This window comes from Leopardus geoffroyi, chromosome B1 (assembly GCF_018350155.1).
Source record: "Leopardus geoffroyi isolate Oge1 chromosome B1, O.geoffroyi_Oge1_pat1.0, whole genome shotgun sequence".
In the NCBI taxonomy this organism is placed as follows: domain Eukaryota; kingdom Metazoa; phylum Chordata; class Mammalia; order Carnivora; family Felidae; genus Leopardus; species Leopardus geoffroyi.
The window spans coordinates 68,822,995-68,836,992 of record NC_059327.1 but is presented as its reverse complement, the minus strand read 5'-3'; the positions used below and the strand labels follow the sequence as shown (position 1 = coordinate 68,836,992).

General features: G+C 38.6%; 2 protein-coding genes across 7 annotated transcripts in view; one reads left to right on the top strand and one right to left on the bottom strand.

Annotated features, from left to right (window-relative positions):
- Positions 1-12,973, top strand: part of FNIP2 (folliculin interacting protein 2) — a 134,548-nt gene extending 121,575 nt beyond the window's left edge. For 5 of the 6 annotated variants that reach the window (XM_045464349.1, XM_045464364.1, XM_045464338.1 and 2 more), the window contains 3 exons: positions 3,409-3,609; positions 7,129-7,244; positions 9,190-12,973. In XM_045464349.1, the coding sequence (XP_045320305.1) occupies positions 3,409-3,609; positions 7,129-7,244; positions 9,190-9,268 (396 nt within the window). In that variant the 3' untranslated portion in view covers positions 9,269-12,973. The remainder of the gene's footprint in view (positions 1-3,408; positions 3,610-7,128; positions 7,245-9,189) is intronic. The other variant, XM_045464369.1, reaches the window with a different exon arrangement.
- The window catches only part of CB1H4orf45 (chromosome B1 C4orf45 homolog), a 98,602-nt gene continuing 89,811 nt past the window's right edge, over positions 5,208-13,998 (bottom strand). Inside the window, exon 5 of the mRNA XM_045464394.1 lies at positions 5,208-5,337. Coding sequence (XP_045320350.1) covers positions 5,290-5,337 — 48 coding nt within the window. The 3' untranslated portion in view covers positions 5,208-5,289. The remainder of the gene's footprint in view (positions 5,338-13,998) is intronic.

Below are 13,998 nucleotides of genomic sequence, written 5' to 3'. Positions count from 1 at the left end.
AATTTAACGAACCCTGTGGTTTAGAAACTTACTTTGAATTTGCTTTTCTTCAGTTCGAGAGAGAAAAAGAAAATTGATACAGTGTCTCTAAGGTTTATGAAGTTTTCAACCAAACAAACATTTTAAGGGGAAATGACTGTTTTTAATATTAATATTTGCTTCAGATTTTCATTCAAAACTCAAACATCAGAGGTCTCGTTTAATCTCAGACACAGTGGTTGGGAGGAGAACTTTTAAAAGGGTAAATGTATGATGGGTGTTCTGATGATATTTAGTCAAATTGACAAAGCGCCCCCCACCCCTTAAAGGGTTTTTTAATACTAAGAAGAGGAATCTTACTAAGTAATCATACTTGCTGATAGCTATTCATATTATGTGTTCCTTCTCTTAAGATCCATACGAAGCCAAAGTCTCCATCAGGATGCAGCCATGACTTACCTCTCCTGCCCATTTCTTTTTTTTCTAGTCTCCATGCCCAAACTCCAAACCCTAAGAATAGTATATGGGTGGGTCAGGCTTTTAATAAGTGTTTGAATCTTTCAGAGGTGCCTGGATGGATCAGTCGGTTGAGCGTCCGACTTTGGCTCAGGTCGTGATCTCACGGTTCGTGAGTTTGAGCTCCACATCAGGCTCACTGCTGTCAGCCTGACAGTTCAGAGCCTGCTTCAGATCCTCTGTCCCCCACTCTCTCTCTCTGCCCCTCCCCCGCTTGTGCTCTCACTCTCTCTCCCCCTCCCTTCTCTCAAAAAATAAATAAAACATTTTTAAAAAGTGTTTGGGGGTGCCTGGGTGGCCCAGTCGGTTAAGCATCTGGCTTCAGCTCAGGTCATGATCTCGTGATCCATGAGTTCAAGCGTAGGGCTCTGTGCTGAAAGCTCAGAGCCTGGAGCCTGCTTCGGATTCTGTGTCTCCTTCTCTCTCTGCCCCTCCCCAGCTCGCGCTCTGCCTCTCATTCTTTCTCAAGAAATAAATAAACATTAAAAAAAAATCTCCCTGACAGATTTCATTATTAATTACTTCTATGATTAAGATATGGCTAAGAAATTAGTGTTGAAAAGAAGGATACATGTAATTTTTTGTTTGTTTATTGTACTTCTACATATGCCTTTAAAGTAGAGCCTGTTGTAAGAGGAATTTTAAATTGAATACCAGTGCATAGGGTGTGTGTGGGTGTGTATTTCTGTGGTGAATCCAAACATGGTCTTCTGGATCTTAGAGTTCTTTAAATTCTAAAAGCTTAGAGATTGGCTAATGAGCCAAATTGTAATATGTTTAAACTGCCTTGTCTTTAGTGAGGTTGTGTTTTCTTTGGAAAGATGTGTATCAGAAACCTCCAGAATTATCGAAACTTAAGCTTCAACTCTCTGACCCCACAGAAGTGTAGACAAGGTCAGTGATTGAGAGCCGGTAGCCCTGGAGCTCCTTATATTGTAGCTAAAGTAGTTGCTCGTGATATTTTTATCATTTCAGCATTTCTTTTTTTTTTTTTTCTTGACTATTTACATTTTCCTCTATTTCCATTTACTTTAAAAAGTGTTTATTCAGTAAATAATTGAGTAGCTACTAAATGATATAGTTAGATGGAGACATTGGGTTGTCTGGTGGATATATTCAGGGAGCTCTGTGTTAGACATTTAGTAGTCTGAAAACGTGTAATGCTTCAGTATTTCTTTTAAGGTGCTCTCCTGTAACTGTTCGGCTGGTTCTTCTCTGTTCTGGAACCTGTAAACATAAAAGTCAGCAATACCGTGCTGTGCTAGGGGGTACGGGATGCTCATCAACTCCCTCATCTGCTTGTATAACCTGTCTCATTTTATTATTTTTTTTTAATGTTTATTTATTTTGAGAGAGAGAGAGAGAGACAGAGTGTGAGCAGGGGAGGGGTAGAGAGAGAGGGAGACACAGAATCCGAAGCAGGCTCTAGGCCCTGAGCTGTCAGCACAGGGCCCGACACAGGGCTGGAATCCACCAACTGTGAGATCATGACCTGAGCTGAAGTCAGACGCTCAGCCAGCCGAGCCACCCAAATGCCCCTAACCTGTCTCATTTTAATTTAGTAACATTTCTCAAATGCCAGGTCCTGTGCTAGGGGCTAAGAATACAGGCAGAAAAGATTTAGTCCCCTCCTTCAAGGAATGGGCCCACCAATTCCTGTCAGTTTGTCCCAACCCTTGGACACTTTGTCTTTAGTCTTTCCTCTGATTTCCACCTCCGATTCTGCCTGTTTGATCCAGTGATTTAAAAATGACTCATGCTGGGCTGCCTGGGTGGCTCAGTCTTTTGAGTGTCTGACTCTTGATTTCGGCTCAGGTCATGATCCCAGGGTCATGGGATTGAGCTCCATGTCAGGCTCCTTACTGAGCATGGAGCCTGCTTGGGATTCTCTCTTTTCCTCTCTCTCTCCCTCTGCCCTTCTCCCCTGCTCACATGCTCTCTCTTTCTCTTAAATAAATAAATAAATAAATAAATAAATAAATAGGCTCATGATCATTTTTCATGTTTGATTTTTTTAAATATATTTCTCATACCCATTAAGTATCTCCTTTTAGAATAATTGAGCCAACTTCTCTGTCCCTTTTTGTTGTCATACCTGGATCTACAGCCCTTCTAAAGTAACTCATTCTTGGAGAATCTTCCATCTATGACCTCCCGCAATGAGCCACATTGCCCTGATTACAGGAGCTGGTGATTCCAGGGGCTGGTGATGAAGCAGTTACACTTTGACCAGTTTCAAGACCTTAGATTTTTTATTTCTTTCCTTGACCGCTTGACCCTGTTTGCCCTGTGGCACAGTTTACTAGTTGCCAGCCTGCTTTATCCATCACTACATAGTTACCGAGAATTTTGCATTTTAAGTTACTCATCTGTAGCCATCCTTTGGCCTTTTGGCCTCATCTAGATAGTTGGTTGTGAGAGTTGATTTATGTATGTAGCACATGGTCACTAAATAAATACTGCTTAATCATTAAAGCTGTAACTTTAAGGGAATATTTAAGTTACCCTGCCTAACCTTCTTTTGGAGAAATGGCAGTAGAATCCTATACCTTATTCTAATTGTCTCCATTTTAAAAGGAGAGTTTAATCTTTCAAAAGGAAAGGAATTTTAATATCTTGGAATATAGGGAGGGCACATATCCTTTTGCTTTCCTGTGAACATTAACAACATTTACGGTGTAACTCCTGGGTGTAAGAAAGAAATATTGATTGAATGCAGTTTTTATCACATTAAGTTTAAATGTTGAGTTGAGGACACTCCTCCTATTTTAGTCACTCTAATACCCTAAATTTCTGTAGCTCCCACCAGCAACTTCTGAACTTTTAGGCTAATGCTACCTGGAAGCATTCTGAACGTTTTGAGTGCCCCTTGGCAGTGTTGTGGAAAGTTGACCCACTATGTTTCTCTTCCAGCATCCAGTGCTTGATGAGCCGATAGCCGAAGCTGTCTGTATTATCGCAGACACGGATAAGTGGAGTGTCCAGGTAGCCACAAGTCAGAGGAAAGTGACGGACAGCATGAAACTGGGCCAGGAGGTCTTGGTCTCTAGTCAGGTGTCCAGTTTACTTCACTCCATTTTACAGCTTTACAAGCTTCACCTCCCTGCTGATTTTGTAAGTACTTGTTCTCGTATTACCAAAGAAATATAGTTAAAAAAATACTTTTAACAATATTTTTATTATAAATTCACGACTGAAATGTATTGTTTTTAGTATAATTGGACGTTAGCCTAAGTAAAAATGGAACATGCAACATAAAACCAGCAAACAGGATAGATTTCAGTAACAATAGTTAAAACAACACGGAGTGACACTGAAATCTTTTTGGATAAGGTATACGGTAAAGGAAATAAGGTATGGGGGAAGGGATCAAACATAAAAGGAAATTTAAATTCTTCCTTTAGAGAACTCATTAGTTTTCCTTTTTTTGGATCAACATCAAGCAAACCAGTCACTGAAGGGATTGTAGTTCCTTTTGTTCAGGGACCATTCTCATAAAATTGTTAAGGATAAAACGGAATATAATTTGTGTAAACATTTAAAATTTTGAAGTACCATACCCATAGAAGATGGTATCAGTTGTGTTCCTTTTCAGGTGGGATTTTAAAATCGATTTCATAACGCTATATTAAAGGCAATAAATAGAGCCCATAAACTCCTAGAAAATGATCAACAGCTCTCCCCCAGTCACTGGAATGAATATATAAAAAATATATGTGTGTATGTGCAGAGAGACTGAGAGAAAATGTAGTTTGAGAGGGAAGGTGGGAGGGAGAAAGGTCTTAAAAGTGGAAGAGAGGCTTATGGGCACATAGCTGGGAAGAATGAAAGTGAGCTGACCTTGGGGATTTGCACTGAGGTGAAAGAGCGCCCACCTTCTCCGCTGTTACCCCTACACTCGGCTGCCCTCTGCAGCATACTCCCAGACCAGAGCATCCGTTACCTCCACACGAGGTACAGAGCTATTTAATCACAAAGTGAGAAGCTGAATATGAATTACCCACACTAACCATGAATGGAGTGGCAATTTCTCTGAGATCTTGTGACCTACCGTTGCACCACAGTCCTCAGAGAGTCAAGACTTTCATGGCCTTCAAGAAGGTGATTTGAAGTACTGTGTGGTTGTTGTGGCAGTGTGGCATGACAGGGAGACCCCGCAGTGCAGCCAGGTGAAGCCTAGGCTTTGCCATTGTTGAGTTGTGTGACAGCGGACAGTCCTGAGCATCTCTGAACCTCAGCCGTCTCACTTGTAAAACAAAGGTAGAATCCATTCAACAAGGATGTTGTGAGAATGCTCTGAAAATTCTGTCTGAGATACTGCTTTTTAAACTTCCAAAGCACCGTGCCCATGTGAGATGCTTTACCAGTCAGGGTACAGCAGTGGCCAGTGCATGGCCTTCGGGATCCAGTAGTCTAGGGTCGTATCCAAGCTCCGCTACTTCCTAAATGTGTGACTTCTCAAGGTCTGCATTTCTCCATCTGTAAAGCTGAGGAAGTAAGAGAGCTTATCTCATATGGTTATGAAAGTGAAATTAGAGGATTCAGGTAAAGCACTTGGAATAGTGTTACATGTGATAAGTTCTCAGGAAACAGGTACTATTAGTGTGACTACTGATAATAATCAGTTTCATGAATAATATTAATGACTGACAACACCTTTTCACCAAAATCTTTATTTGGGCTTTATACTGAAGCATACTCTCGCAGGACCTCTGTCCCAGGGGGTGATGTGAGAAGCACTTACGGGTTATGACGGCCTTACTTTTGTTCTATATTTGCAGGCAGTTTTTCTTTCTAATAGCAAGCTGCATCATGCTGATTTAGTGGCCGAACTTTGCTTTTCTATAAGGAAAGAAAGATATATTCGATTTTATACTTTTTTTTTTCACTATTTTAAGTATTTACCATGTTTCATATTTTTTTTCTGTAATATATAGCTCTTATTACATTTGACATCTTAGTTATCCAAGCAATAAATCACTATAATTAATTCTTTTTACTTCATTTGGGCTAAAGTATGTTTTTTGGTTTGTTTTTGTTTTTGTTTTTGACAGAAGCATGTTTAGCCACTCAGTAGTATGAATGGAATGACTTATTTAACCTGACAAAACCAAGCTGAAAGAAAATTTCATTTGCAGTTTAAAATTCTCCCTAAAAATCACTTGACTGAAACACACGAGTAAATGGCTATTAGAGCCTTCAGTATAAAAAAATGAAAGTAGCTATTTAAAATTTCAGAAGTTAAAAATTAAACAAATCCATCTCAGGAATAAAATCCCAGAAAAAGGGGAGGGCAGAGCCCAAAGTGGTTCTATATGATAATCAGACCTTTTATAAAAAAATTCTAAATGATTTGATTTTGAGTTTAGTATACATTCCATATAGACCAATGTTCTCTTTATTTCCACATTACAACATACAGCTTTCATGGGGACTATGAAAACACCATAAATTAACCATTTAAAACAAAGGATTCAACATAATGTGAATGTTCTTTTTAATATTTTATAACACTCTTATTAAAAACTTTGTGTTTATAAGAAACTGAAACTTAACGGGAGCTCCTTTTACCGCTTAACTCTGCTTATTTGGAGGAGCATTTCCATGAGGATTGGTGAAACCTTCCTTGCTTTAATTATTACTCTTATTAGACACTTACCAGTTGTTTTTCCTCAGCACAATACATTTAAAAGATTTTAAGCCAATGAAAAACTGTAAGATTGCATCTCGAATACTTTTTCTATGTCACTGATCAGCCCAGATGGTCAAGATCAACATTTTCAAATGCATCTGTTAATCTTTTTACCTTGAAAATAACAGGCGTAATGGTCTAGAAGAAAATTATGTATGATGGAATTACCCTTGCCAAAGCCGTCAGGTGTCTTACTGAAGATGCTTGGATGGCTCTGCCTGCCAAACGCAAAAGCATTTGCCTCTGGTGAAAGACACAGATGGTTGCTATTCTCTAAAAAATGAAGTTGGACACAATTCCAAGGGTAGAGATGTCCTGAGAATAATTGCCTTTTCTTTATTGTTATTAAAGACCTAGTTAAAATGCACTCTTGAGAGCAAAAACAAAAACAAAAAATTTAAAGTAACCTTGTTCCATTCACTCTACTTTTGGGGATGTATTTCGCCAAAATAATCTGAGATATAGGAAAACGACGACAAAGATGTTCTTTAAAAAATTATAGCAACAAAAACTCAGATTGCCATGTGGATAAGCAAATAATGATAATTTACATTCTCAGAAATTATTTTGCCATAAAAATTACTTTGATAAAGATTTGTTAATAACATAGGGAAAGGATTATTATAAAGATTTTTAAAAGTAGGAAATAAATGCACTTAACGGAATGATTTCATCTATGTTAAAAATGCTTTTTAAAAAAGACTAGCAGATATGTATGAAAATCTTAATAGTCATTAGAAAAAGTAAACTGTTGTTTTATATAAACCTTTCCTTATACCTACCAGTGGTAGGGTTTGATGCGGTCTGTAATATTTATGTGTATTTGAAAGGAATGAGGTTATAGGTGTGTACTTAGAAAGGAATTAAGAGAATTCCAGCTCTTAGAATATTGGCAGAGGTTTGAATGCTGCCCCTCATCCTGAATGTTGTTGGCTCCCCAGTGCATCATGCATCTTGAAGACAGACTACAGGAGATGTACCTGAAAAGTAAGATGCTGTCTGAGTATCTGCGTGGTCACACACGAGTCCACGTGAAAGAATTAGGTGTCGTCCTGGGGTGAGTTGTGTGACGTGCCGCCGTTTCTCCCTGTGATGGGGCTGACCCTAACACTGCTCCCACCAACCATGTAGCCTGTGTCGCCCGCAACCTGCGGGCCCTGGCACCCCGCTGAAACGTCATCAGACGTGTGCCCCTGCTGCTTCCCATCTTCGTAGCTCTGACACTGGAGTTCCGGACCTGGAAACGAGCGCAGAACTTTAAGCTAGTGGTACTTTATGTTAGTCTTCTCCCTGGATTATTTTATGCTTGAAAGTGAAAAATTTAACCCTACTCGACCTGCCCATTTCTAGTCATTTCAGTAAGATGTCAAAGGCGCAGCCTCTCAGACCTGCCTTTTGCTCCCTGGAGGAGGGAAGAAAGGCCATGATCCTGGACCTTCAGGGGCCACCTGCATGTTTGCAGGGTGACAGCACTTGCCCCTCCTCCATTACAGGCCCTTTGGAAGAGGAGGCATATTGATGTTACTGATAATGTACATTGTCCTCCACAGGGTCTTTGCCAGAACTTCTCTCAGAGAAGAAATTATGACCTTTGTTAGTCTCTGCTTAATTTTTCAACAAAGAACTAACAAGAAGACACTGTGTTTATGGGGAATTGACCCCCTTAACTATGATGAGGATTCCCCTAAGTTTGAGCAAGAAAAAATTGCATATATGATGTCAGCCTTGAATTCTCCATCAAGCCTGCTAATCAAAGTATTATTTCAAGGCTCGGGTCTTTGCATTCTTGTCAGACTTTTTCATCTTTCACACCCAGGATGTGACTTACAGTACTGTGACTCTGGCATTTCCTGTCATACATTTTTTTTTCCATACTTTATTCAAAAAATATTTTTCCCTTTTTAGGCGTTTGCTTTTGCAGTTAACTTGCAACATATCTCTTTGTCGTTGTTGTTATTGTTCCTAGTTTTTGTTTAGCTCTCTTTACCGGCTTCACACTTTGGTCCTGCTCACTAGGCTCCCCACTGCCAGATGTGTGACTTGTATTTCTAGGATCTTTCCCTGGCTGGCAGGTGTCCATGGACACTATTAGAAAGACCAGAAGGATTTATTTACCCCTCTCATCGCTAGGTCCTCTTAGTGCATGATTAGTGGGGGTCACATGCAGCCTCTCTAGCCCCTTCCCCTCCTCGTCAGAGCCAGCAGCCCAAAAGGTACTGAGGAACTTCTTATGTAGCCTGAAAGGAGATCTGTAGGGAGCGTTACTGGAGAAAGCATAGAACATTCCATGAAGTAATGGCAGCTACCTTTTTAAATTTTATTTTTAATTTTTCATTTTTGGAATTCAAGGGGAAAAAATAGGACATATTCCACGGACTGAAGCAGTCCTAATTTTTTTCAGGACATTTGGCAGCATTTAGCCAGTGACCACGCTGTAGCCGCTTCTGCTGTGAGAGAGGCAGCCGAAGCCACGTCCATTTGATGCTGTGATGTCTCTTGATTCAGTATCTGTTAGTGTCACTTTGCTGTCAGAATGCTGTGGCTCAGATGCCTAGTGAGGATCTAAATCATGTAACCTGTTGAACAAATCCTCAAGTGTTTTGAAAAAGCTCCCACCTTCATCATTATCCTAAGACTGATTTGAGCCCAGGTGCAGAATCTCAGTATGCACTCAGCAGTGTTGGCTAGAAGAATGATGAGCCACTGGAGAAAACATTAATTGTTGGGGAATATAGAAAAGTTATGGGCTTGAGATTGAGTGACCTCTGCCTTGGGAAGAACAGCCTTGTGTCCACACTTAGGCATAGCACACCAGCACCTTCCTCTGCCTCCTTGGGCGGCATCCACTGGGAGATCACAATAAAAGAACAAGTTTATTGTCTTTCCATCTCTTACTTTATCGTTAGTTTTAAGCGATGATCTGGCAAACTTGGTACCTAGCAATAATACTTTACTGTAAAATCATGCTACTTTAATATTCTTTTCTTTTTTTCAATATTCAGGATTGAATCAAACGACCTGCCTCTGTTGACTGCAATTGCCAGTACTCATTCTCCTTACGTCGCTCAGATACTCTTATAAGCTAAAGCTCAGGACAGTTCTTCCTTGGAAGAAAAAAAAAAAAAATCAGATTCTCAACCGAAGGCGAAAGGAGAAAGCTCTCTGTGACGTCAAAAGCATGAGAAGAGCAAACAGAAACCGTCATTCCACTGCTTTTGTTTTGTTTGTTTTGTTTTGTTTCGTTCCGTTGCTTCAAGTGGATGCCTCGTTGGACAACTTAGGTTTACTTGACATAATTGCATTTGTGTTTTTCACGAATACTTTTGGCCTTTTGTTACCCATGAATCAACAGAGAGAGTGACTTTCTTGGTAGGAGAAGACATAAACACTACACTAAACACTAATCTGTCAGTCCAGAGCGCCTGTGTGTTTGGGCAGAATAACGACAAGCGACTTTGGAGCAGGGGTAACCAGTGTACGTACCATTCCAGTAGGAGAATGTTTCAGAGTTTAGGCGTGAGCTCTCCAAACGGGAGAAAGTGTAACTTGCTATCCTAAGACAGTCAGAACAAGGTGTCTGGATTCCAGGGCAGGGTTTGTTTTTTAGAAAAGGTGAAAGAAAGCAAGCCGCATTGTGCCGTCTTCCCGTCTGGTGGCCATAGGAGTTACTGCCTGACGCCAAACAGGAAAGAGGATCGACCGTTGGGAAGAGAGTGCTTTAGGGACCCACTGTTTTCACATCTTCTTGGAGTTTACCTTGTTGCAGATGCAGCCACAGGTAGGTTAGAGATGGACTGTTGGTGCAATAAACCCAGGAATCAATGTAGCATCTTAATCTCATCAAGATGTAGTTCATAGCTGCAGAGTGCACAGTCTGATACCATATATTTTATCCTCATACTTTAGAGCTTTCAGCGGCCTTTTTAAGAGAGGCCATTTACCAAAGTTATTTCTATGAGCTCAAGAGTGTTTCTGTTGCTAAATTCTTCCAGCCGAAGCCACTTTCTTCCTAAATAGTTAATACAAATGACTATTTCTACTTTAAAAGGCACAGCTGGCCTGGTGGGAAATGAAACCTGCAACAGTTCAGGATGACTAATGAAAGTAATTAGTTTGTACATTTATAAACAATCCATAAATGATCTAAATTTTTACATTATCATCTCTGTGCCTTCTAATGCCTAAGCCCTTTTCAAAACACCTCTCCAGAAACTAACTTACCCATTATAAAATCTGCCAAAATGAAGGATTGTTTATTAACATAGTTCACTTTAAAAAAAAAAAAAACGTTAATTTTTTGTTAATGTAAAAGGAACTTTACTTAGTGTACTGATCGTGAACTCTGACCGTGTCAGAGTGTGTCCCAACATCCAAGGTAAAGGAGGAGAGTTTAAAAATATTGATTGTTAAAAGACCGGTGCTAATCTAGCCAATCAGAAGATTGTTAGCACCTTGCAGATCTTGAATAGTTGATTACAACCAGGCTCTCATTTCCTTAACACTATTTTATAAATTAATTCCAGTCTTTTTCATGCATCCATTTGTACCCAAGATTATGAAGTAACTTTCCTTCTAGGGCTTAGAATGACTTCAGATTTTTTATTTGATACAGTCCTGATTCTGAACACCAAGTGACATAAATTTATTTCTTCTTTTACAAATGCAAGTTCATTATGCAAGTACCAATGGAGAAAAATGGGTGTAATAATTCTTTAGGAATAGGTCAGAACTGCTACCTTTTCTTCTCTCTCTCTTTTTTATGATGTGAAATGTAGGTGGGTGCATTAAGGCTCTTAATAAGATCTTTAATTTTTATTTTATATCTTTCTTTCATAAGATTGAAGTTTTCCAGCCTTTTTATGTTTTTCTCATCCCTTTCGTCTAACATCTGAGTTTGGTGTTCTAAAGTCTCTATCCATGATGTCACTGCTTGTTGTTATGTTACCCAGAGAATGAACCTCACCTGTGGCTCAGCTCACTCATCATTTGTTTCTCGTTATGTGTGAATAAATTATAAGAGCTGACATTGTATCATTTCCATCTGCACCAGTTTAGAGCATTCCCCTCATCTCTGTTTCCCTTTTCCTTGTTTACACGTTTTGAGCACTTTCCCTCATCCACCACCTTCCACGGTTTCGTAGAAAATAACTAGATACAGAACCAGTTTCATTCAAAATGTGTACGTAGTGGCATGTTGAAAATTAGACCCACATAGGGGGAAATTGGGCTTTAAATGGCTGATTCTAAACTCCATACATAAAAATTTAGCCCAGTTGTCTCAAAGCCTGAGAAAATTTAATTTGCCTCTTAATCTACTGTTCTAAAACTCTCTCTTGGAAAATGTCTGTTGGAAACTACAGGTGGGTCACATGTGGGGGTTGTCTCAGTGACACTCAGGATTCCAGTCAGAACCTAATCCTCACATCTATTGCCTACAAAAACAGACCAAGAATGTTGCTGCTCTTTTATAATCCTCCTCTAAATAACATTCAAGTTTTCTTTGTCTTAAATTCAGCCTCTTCCCAAAAGTGGAAAAGAAAAAACTCTCATGGAATTGTGTTGAGATACACCCACTCACACCACCCAGTGGCTTCATTCTGTCTTAGCCCAAGAGGCAAGAAAGGGATCCCGCCCTCTCCCAATGCCCACTTCAAGAAAAAATTAAAATTAAAAAACAAAAAAAAGAAAAAAAAAAAGAAAAGAAAACTACCTCAGTTGACAGGATTCCACCTTTAGGGTTTCTTCAACTTTTAAGTCTTACCTGTTGAGTGTAACTTTTGTAGCATCTTGCTTTTTTAAGCAAGCTAGTGAGGCATGACAGAGCAGAAGTGTGTAAATGTTACTGTGATGGACCTCTTTCTAGCATGTTGCAGTTTTATTTTTAATAGATCGACGAGTGATATGAATGTAAAGATAATTGTGTACGTTTAAACATGACAATGAAAATTTAAAATGTAGCTTCCATACTTGTGCATAATTCCAAAGTATTTTATTTTTATCAGTGTTAAATAGCTTTTTGTACAGGCTTCAATCCATTTTTCTGAAGTGTGCTGTTTTTTAATAAAAGTAACTATAATCTTTTCACATCCCATGGAACTGCCGTTTACACATCGCAACTTTTTAAACTTAACCATATTTTTCAAAAGTAACTTTTTTGGAGGGAGGAAAGTCCCTGCTTGCTAAGTGACACTAAACTGTCGTTTAGGCTCTTATAATTAGGTCCTGAGATTTTATAAAAATTTAGTCTGTAGCTTTTTAGGTTCTTCACTAGAGTTGGTTGTACATAAAAATAAAGAATATAAAGCGGCCCTAAAATTCTTTTAAATGTCTGGATTTTCCCACTAATATGTACTTTTGAAAGTATTTTGTTCATGCATACTTTCACCATTAAATTGAAAAAGTCTTTAGCTTCTCTTGGTAAATGTGAACCATTTGTTTTTTTATTGTGCTGTGGGGGAGGGGATATTTTAATATAATATTTACCTAAATCAAGCAGCCCCCATCTGAGTGTTAATTTTTAAATGTCAGAAGTTTGGTGACTATATATCTTGGGAGCAAGGTTGCAATATGCTTACATTTAAGTGGTGTTTAAAAAAGGAGAAAATTCTGGGATTTGTTATTATTGAAGCTCCAGTAAGACAAATTGATAGGTCTTTATATTTTTGATCAGGTAAATAGATATCAGTGTCAATGTATAGAAATTTTTTCTTAAAACTTGTTCATGTATTATTTTGATCCATTTTTCTGTGGCATTTGGTGCAATAAACCTTTTGAATTTACCTTGAACATTTTCCTGGTACTGCATGTGGTTTGTTACATTTAATCTTGGAACTTAAAAACCTAGAGGGCTCATTTCCATTAGTTCATGCTGAATCAAGTTGGTAATATATGTCAGTGGTTTTCAGCAGGGGTGTTTGGGAAATGTAGGAACATTTTTGGTTAGCATAATGGTGGGTGACAGTGACTGGCACGTAGTGGATGGGGGCCGAGGATGGTAAGAGAAAGGTCATGTAATGTACGGGACACCCCACGGAATGAGAGCTTGTCCCACCTCCTGCATGACTTTTATAAATGTTCTGCCGGACAGTCCTGTGGGTGAAAAACCTGTTTATAATTATCTAGGCTAAGAATTTAATTCTGCTTTACATAAAAGCACAATGTGTTTCTCACATGATTTTAATATATGCTGAATTGTCCAGGAATGCCACTGTTGTATAAATCGAGGGAAGACTTGACTTTGTAAGATGCAGAATTTTTACAAGAATTAACATAAATTTGGAAAACAACCTTACCGACCGCTACTGTATTCATGAATTTGAGTCATTTGTACATCTGCATCCGTCTTCCTTTGTAATTGTAGCATTCCTACAGACGGCATATAGACGTAAGATCTGCCTGCTCCGTTACATTTCCTGTTCTAATCTAGTGTTTCAATGTCTGTGTATTAAAATATATTTTAATAGGTTACTTTTTAAATAGTACATCTAGGGCATTATATTGGTGTGTTATAAATTATGTGTGGAAGTAGGTTATATTCTATATGAATTTTATTTTAGGAAAGTAAAGGGCATTATATAATATTTGCTATGTAAAAGATGAGGTCATATATATATATATATATATATATATATAAAGTCTCAGAAAAAGAAAATGCTTTTATGTATAATTTTTGTAACATACATAATACCATCCTGAATCATGTCATCTTAAAGACCATAGAGAGAACTAACATTAGGTATCTCAAACTCCCTTATTGATTAAATGAAAATTTCGAAAGTGTTTCCCTACTCCCTCAAGCAACTTTAAAATCA